At 42.8% G+C, this 7,985-nt stretch overlaps 1 protein-coding gene across 1 annotated transcript in view; it reads left to right on the top strand.

Annotated features, from left to right (window-relative positions):
• Window positions 1–1,390: 1,390 nt before the first annotated feature.
• The window catches only part of BICC1 (BicC family RNA binding protein 1), a 246,719-nt gene continuing 240,124 nt past the window's right edge, over window positions 1,391–7,985 (top strand). Inside the window, exon 1 of the mRNA XM_081823106.1 lies at window positions 1,391–1,769. Within this exon, the coding sequence (XP_081679232.1) occupies window positions 1,580–1,769 (190 nt within the window). The 5' untranslated portion in view covers window positions 1,391–1,579. The remainder of the gene's footprint in view (window positions 1,770–7,985) is intronic.

The raw sequence follows: 7,985 nt of genomic DNA, 5'->3' as shown, positions 1-7,985 counted from the left end.
CCCAGTTTTTCAGCAGGTGACTCTGAGCAGGAAGGTTTTCCACTCAGTAAGGTAGGGTTTTGTGGAAATTATGTGCCAGGTACATGGACCTGGGTTTGATTCTTGGCTCCATTATCTGATGCTATGTGAACTTAGTCATGTCACTTGACTTCCCAGAGTCTTAGTTACCTCATCTGTCAGGACACCACAGTACATGGCACCATTCTTTTTAACTAGGCAACTGAACCTATATGAGTTTCTATTGACCCTAAGTATAACTTGCCCCTTGTGTAAGCCAGTAAGCCTCCCTCTGTGGCACAGTAACAAACTGCTTTCCCATTCCAACCCCCACCCCCAAAAGAGTAAAAAAAAAAAAAAAATGTGCTTTTGGTCACAAAACAAACAGGGATGAATCAGTGTGAACGCAAAATGGGAGTGCCAAGGGCATGCCTGGTGCAAGCAAGTTTCTTCTTCCCTGGTGCATCAAGTCTAAGTTTACAAGTGGCGGTGGGTCGCCTGGCCTAGGGAGTTAGGATCATAGGATCATTTGCTGGTCTTCCTCTATGAGAATGACCTTGAAAACAGAGAAGAGCCCTCGGTCCCCTGACAAAACAGGCTGCCTAGATGCCAACTGGATTCAGCTAACCACCATTTCCATCTTAGAGGCTCTTTTCTTCGCCACCCTGCCCTCCCCCCTTTTAAATCAGCTGAATCAATTCCTTGAGAATCACATAGAAAATGACTCCCTCCTCACTTCATTCAAGAAAACAATCCCTTTCCTCAGAGTAAAGAGTAAGCCTCTTGTCCACTTCTTGTGCAGCTGACCACTTTGCTGTGATAAGAGGAGTGATCTGGGTTTGAACTTTAGCGTAGGAATGAACTGCGTGAAAGTAATGACCACAATGATGTCTGCAAGAGATGGACATTGTTTCTTCCGCTAGTCTTCTCCTTTCTCCCTCCTCTTGTTTCAAACTTGTGGGACCGACGGGGGCTGTGAGTTAGAGGGTGTAATGTGTGTGTGTAAATAGAAGGGGAATTACGTGTGCATTTGGTGTGCGTTCAGAAAGTGTTGTGCTTAAACTTGGTAAGTGTCTGTGTTTGAAAAACCATGAAAGTATACGTGCGGGATAAGATTTGTACGAGTAAGTGCAGAAAAGTGGTAGTGTGTACGTGGTGAGTGTGCGCGCGCGAGTGTGTCCGAGCGCCAGGGGCGGCCCGCCCGCGCGCCCGCCCGCCGTGGCTCCCCGTGGGCCGGCGGGGCCAATGAGCGCGCGGCGGCAGGGACGGCGGGCGGGGAGGGGGCGCCGGAGCCCTGCGGATGGAGGCGCGGGCGGCGCGCCGCGCTCATTCCGCGCGGGCGTTGCTGGCAGGGGGAGGCGCAGTCACTGGCCCGGCATCCGGGCCGGGACTCGGGGCGGCGGACGGCTCTCGGGGCTGGGATGCGCCGGGGGCACCGTGGCGGCGGCGTCGGCGGCGGCCGGGGGACGAGCTAGCGCCGCGGCGCGGGGAGCCAGTCGAGCCCGGCCGGCGAGCGGAGGCGGCGGCGCAGGCAGAGCGGCGGCCGCAGTCGGAGCCGGAGCCCGAGCGCCGCGCGCCCACCATGGCCGCCCAGGGCGAGCCCGGCTACCTGGCGGCGCAGTCGGACCCGGGCTCCAACAGCGAACGCAGCACTGACTCGCCCATGCCCGGCTCCGAGGACGACCTGGTCGCCGGGGCGCCCCTGCATAGCCCCGAGTGGAGCGAGGAGCGCTTCCGCGTGGACAGGAAGAAACTTGAGGCCATGTTACAAGGTAGGCATCCCCCGCGTTTTCGGACTCCTGGACTGAGTCCGCACTTCTTCCCGGACATCCCCGCCCCGCGCCCAGCTCCCCACTCCAGCCCATAGCCGACTTAGTTCCCCGGTCCCCTCCCCCGCGAAGCCGCAGGACACCCAAGGAGTGGAGACCTCGCGGGACTCTCCACCCTTCCACGCCTCTCATGTCTCCAGGCACCGGGAACCTTGTGATAACTTGACCCGCTTCAGAAAAGCCAAAGGCCGAGTTTATACCGGCGCGCCCCGGTTGTGTTCTTGGATACTTCGGAGATGCCAACTTTAGTGCGGACACCAGGACCATCAGGACCCACTGGGACCTCACAGAGTCTGCATGACTCTATCCCCACTCCCTGATAGCCTTGAATTCTAGCTCTCTGTCCCTGTTTCTACTCATGTCAGTATCCATCTCCTCCAGCTGAGGGGCCTTGTCTCGCTATTGGGAAACACTGCAGATGTCAGGGCTTAAGATAGGAGTTCCCGCCCCCCACCCTCCACTCTGGAGTAAAAGGGGCCTGGATGGGGGTAAACGGCCAGAGCGTGGGGACTGTGTCAGGGCAATGCTGCTGGGTTAGAGGACACTCTGTGTTCATCTCCTGACAGGCTTATAGAACACATCTTGAGTTACACTCAGTTCGTAAAAATCTTCCTGTACTATGAGTGTCTGTCTTATACAATTGTTTTTTCTTTCTTTTTTTTAATTCCCTAGTTTCTCTGGGACTTTCCCAGGCCCAACAGCTTTAGGACTGGAGGCAAATTCCGAGTTTTAATGGGAGGATTGGAGTTCTCAGAGTGAACGCTAAAATGTTCAAGGTCATTTTGGCCTTCCTTAAAAATGTTAATTACTAGCCTACCTGTAAGTCACCAGTGTGGTCATTTCCCTCATCCAGAAAAATATGATAGTTTGAATGTCATTCTTAAAATACTGTAGAGGACCAGGCATTAATTTGACTAAGGGTGTATGGTGGATTCATTCAGTAGCTAGTGTCCTTATATCTAGAGGATTGGAGCTTTCCAACTTTCTTGTATCCTTGTGCATAACTTTGACTTTATTAGTCAATGCATTACAACATGGGAGCTATTTAGCCCTCCCTGGAAATGCAGTGGCTTTTCAAGACAATGAGGCAGGTTATTTAAAGAGAGAACAACATGTTTTCCAAGACAATAACTTGGTAGAAACAAATAGGAGTGTTTGGCTGGTGTTTTTGGATGAGCTATAAACTCATCTCCCTTGTTGCTTATTTGTATTGGTAAACATCCCTAGTGCTTGTCATGTCTCTCTTTCTCTCTTTTTTCCTCTTAAATTATATAATTTTCTAGGAGAGTTACTTCTGTGATAAACTATTCAAATAAGAATATCGTATAGTGGATTTAGAAATTAAATTATAGTGGATTTGGAAATTAAAGTTGTATTTCAGTAATCCATTTTAGTTTAATTTGTTCCATGGTTCTTTTTGCCTAGTTTCTGATTCTAAAACAAAATACTAAGTTTATTCAGAAAAATATTGTGAGATTGTTCCCTACATGAGTTTGGGCTGATGTGAAAGGTGGATTTTCTAATAATACTGTGTCTTCCTTACCTGTTCCATTTGTGGACACATAGATAGTGACAGCGATGTTAGTTTCTAGGCAGCCCTCTGACCTTTCGAAGTGGATTTCTTTTTTGAATTAATTTTCATTTAGAATAAAATGAAATATGGGTGATGCATTTCTTAAATTTGAAGGCTGTCCCCTTAGCTGCTGTGACATGAGGTGGTTTAAAATTGCTTAAAGTTTCTTTCACAGGAAGTCCTAACAGGGCTAATGTTTCTTCAAGAATCTATGTATAATGAAATATTTACATTTCAGCCCCAAAGAATTCTTTAATGATTGAATATAGGGCTTTGATTAACTTTCCAGAAATCACCAGTAAGTGAATTATGCCTTCTGAGAAAGTAAATTTTGAATACGTTTGGCAATAGAACGTGGGGCACAGTGTACCAAGGCATTTTGTGATACCTGCTTCAACTACTGTGTTTGAAGGAGTGAGACTGATTTTCTGAACCAAAAATAATCCTGTGTCTCATTGTTTTAAACCAGGGAATTATAGCAAGAGTGGGCACTGGAATCACTCAGACCTAGATTCATATCCCACAGACCTTGGGACAGTTCCTGGGCCTCTCTCTGTCTCAGTTTGGCCATCTCTAAATGGGACTGATAATAGTATTTCTCTTAGGGTTTTGTGAGAATTAAAAGATATAATGCCTGCTAAGCTAAAACACTGTTTGACAAATAAGAGCCTAATATATATTTTAGATGCTTTTATTATTAATAAATATTACAGCATGGATTCAAAAGATTTCCAGTGCCCATTACAATTTCTGACGTATAGTGTATACCTAAATATTTGGAGAACAAAAAAATTTTGCAATTTCATACTGTGGAAGTAAAATAGAGTCCAAGATAGGAAGTTTGATAAGTCAACAAATATTCTAATATTGTTAGATATTCTAGGGTGTAAAACTTTTTCCTTTGAAAAGTGCCAAGTAAGTAAAGTATTTGCCTGGTTGGATTTCTGATTATGTGAATCTGGTTTGCCATTTTTCTTTTCATAATTGCCTTAAAATATATGCAGATTTCCAGTTTAAATCAGGATAAATAAGATTATCTGTCTTTAAGTCTACATGTGCAAATTAGTGATTATAATGCTTGGAATTTGTTTCTAGAGAGACTGTCCTGGGGGTAAGTTAATCTTTAATCGGTTGCATTTTTATTAGTAGAGAATTTCTTCTACGCAATGGACCAAAAATTCAGCGAGGTTAAAATATGGGCAGTAGGGCACTGATCAAAGAAATGAAATACCATTCTCGGATGATCAATGAATCCCAAAAGAATTTGTATACATAAAACCACCAGGCTGAAAATGTAGGGAAAAATTGGCTAGTTTTTCTCTTCTCTTCTCTTCTCTGCTCTGCTTTTCTCTTCTCTTTCAGCCTTGCAGAATATCTGACATTTTTGTCTAAATGAAGATCAATTTTATTAGTCAATGATTTTATAAATGGGAATTATTTTCAAGTTTATTGAAGTTTATGGTCAACCTTGGAATGGATACCATGGACAGCACTGTTTAACATAAAGAAAAAATGTTTTTAATTTATTTAATACTGATTTTCAAAATTTAGATTTCATGCCTCATGTGAGATAATAGTATTGATTCATTTAATTCAATTAAATGTGACTTATGGTATGCAAAGAGGAGGAGAAGAATGGTATAGAAGAAAGTCTGGTGGAAAGTAGGAAATAAATAGGTCAGAAGAGTCAGAAATAGTCTTGGTATTTGCTAGAGACCTTGAGAGGCAAACATGGAATTTGTATATTTATATTTTTTCTTTCTTTCTCTCTCTTTTTGTATGTTTTACATCTTACTGTTACACTTTTCTTCGTAAGTTAAAAAACATACGTGCATGCCTACATACAATTTAGAAGGGGGGAAATCGGAGGGGAGACGAACCATGAGAGACTATGGACTCTGAGAAACAAACTGAGGGTTCTAGAGGGGAGGGGGGTGGGGGGATGGGTATTAAAGAGGGCATGTATTGAATGGAGCACTGGGTGTTATACGCAAATAATGAATCATGGAACACTACATCAAAAACTAATGATGTAATGTGTGGTGATTAACATAACATAATAAAATTAAAAATAAAAGCATAGGCATTTTCAAAGTTCTGAATCCCTTGTTTCATCATAGAAGGAAGTGTTACAAGGTGGGAAATGGCCTATTTTTATGAACTAAGGTTGACATCTGGTGGGCTTTTAGGATATTGCTGTTAAAGACTTTGAAAACCGTGTTGCATTTTTACAATGATAGGCACAAGGAGAATCATTTACTTTTGCTTGCTTGAGTAGCAGAAGTAGCCACTAAAATAGGTTATCAACACATCATTGATTAAAAGTAAGAACAGTGATTATGTTATCTCTTTAATTCAGCGAGTGAAGTGAATCTTTAGTGAAGATGGTCTTATGTTTTAGATGTTTTATGGGAGAAATATAAAGCACAAATGGAGAGTACTGAAAGTGAAGATAAATAAGCTTGATATAGTTTTCTAGCTAATGTTCGATTAAGGCTAATATAATAGGAAGAAATAAATAACTTTATGAAGCTTAGTGGTTAAAATCACAGGGCTCTGGGCCAGATGTGGATTCGAATCTTGATGCTATCTTCTAATAGGGAGCTTGGGAAAATTCATCACCTGTGGCCCTCTTTCTGAAAGTGGATGTTGGGGCGCCTGGGTGGCTCAGTCACTTAAGCATCTGTCTCTTGATTTCGGCTCAAGTCATGATCTCAGGGTTGTCAGATTGAGCCCTGCAGTGGGCCCCTTGCTGGGTGTGGAGCCTGCTTGGGATTCTCTCTGTCCCTCTGCCCGCCCCCCCATCAGTCAATCAACAAATAAATAAAAGGGAGTATTAATAGTTCTTGCATCCTGAGGTGCTTGTGATGATTAAGACAAAAATGATATATATAAAGCATCACAGTGCTGGCCATATAGGAAGTGCTGAATAAATGAGTAATAACTATATTAATTATAAACCATAGTTCATAAAACGCACATTCTTATATTGCAAATGAAAATCAAGTATACTGGAAAATGAATTAAATGGTCTTACAGTATGATGTAATGCATGGTGATTAACATAACATTAAAAAAATACAGAATCTTTAGTTTGTCACTCAAAAAAAAATGGTCTTATGATAAATAAATATTCATAGCTATTTAAAGATTATTGGCCTTCCTGGCAGCTCACACACTGATGAGCATACTAGCTTCTTGTAAAGGTGGTTGAGTATATATTGAGTAAAGCTATATTAGACATGAGTGTGGAATTTTAGATTTTGCTCAGGATGAGAGGGCTTTACACCCTTGTTAGTTGTCCTTGCCTTGAGTATTTTTCATTCTTTGAAGGGTCCTGAGCCAATCACTTCTGATATTTTTACTAAAGACTAGTAGCAAAATCAGTGTCTTTTCTAGTTTTATGTTGCTTTGAACTTGTCATTCCTTGGTGTCTAGAAAGAGACTTTTTTCAAAGTCTGTGCCCAGGCTTACGTGTTCTGTTTGCTCACTTGTAAAATGGGGATGTTGTGAGCCCTGAATGAGACGATGCATGTGAAATGCTTAGCCCAGTGCCAGGCACAGGGTGCTTAGTGGATGTTAGCGTAGCAGTAGCTGTGTGCCACGTGATAGATAAAGATTTCAAAACACTAGAGAGCAAATGCTTGCCAGGTTTTTTTTTTAAAACTACATGTGAATCCCTTTTGTTTAGGGGAAGGAATGATTTATTTTTTAGAAGCCTTTCTCCAATCAGAAAGTTAGGACAATTGTGGTTGAGTCTGAGAGCAGAAGTGAAGGTTAAGATTGCTTTATAAACAATGAAAAAGTCCACCAGAGATTGTGTAGCTTGGCAGTAAAGAGCTCAGAAGCTGCTGTCAGACTGGCCTGGATTGGGTTCTTAACTTTGACTCTTTTAAGGTCCTGTAAGGGTAAAACGAGATGGGCGTTACGTCCCTGCCCTCATGGGCATTGAGTAAGCACTCTCAGTAAATGCATGTACTCTCAGTAAGTCTTATCTTTGCGAAGACTTGTGGGGTTTTGGTGAAGTTGATCATTGATAAGTTAAAACATAGAAAGATTTGTCATATTGATGATTTTAATGGACAGGAATGTATTTGGCTGTGACTAACAGAAAACCAAACAGAGTGGCTTAAACAAGCCAGGGGTTTATTTTCCTCACCTAACACAAAATCTGGAGTGAAGAGGTCTATGCCTCAATATTTGCTCAGGGGCATCAAGGAGCCCAGTCACTACCCTCCTCGCCTCTGCCATCCTCAGTCTGTGGGTTTTGGCCTCATTGTTATGGACTGGCTGTCTATGCCTGGAGGTGCATCTGGGGTCTGTGCAGGGGAAAGGAGGAAACATTGTTTTCTATTCAAGATTTTGAGGAAGAATCTCTCTCCTGAAACTTCCATCTGTATTTCTTTGGCCATTCTTTGCTACAAGAGATTCTGGGATTGTAACTTCTTTTCTAGCTTCTCTAACATAAGTAGGCAAGGAAAAAAGGGAGGCACAATCATCCAACCCATAGTTTCACCACAGTGGGTGAAGTGGAGGGAATTGTGACAAAAATTTCAAGTTGTGACTGAAGCAGAAACTTACTTATA

This window comes from Leptonychotes weddellii, chromosome 6, assembly GCF_054177405.1.
Source record: "Leptonychotes weddellii isolate Sample4059 chromosome 6, ASM5417740v2, whole genome shotgun sequence".
Taxonomy (NCBI): Eukaryota; Metazoa; Chordata; class Mammalia; order Carnivora; family Phocidae; genus Leptonychotes; species Leptonychotes weddellii.
This window is presented reverse-complemented; position numbering and strand designations above follow the sequence as displayed.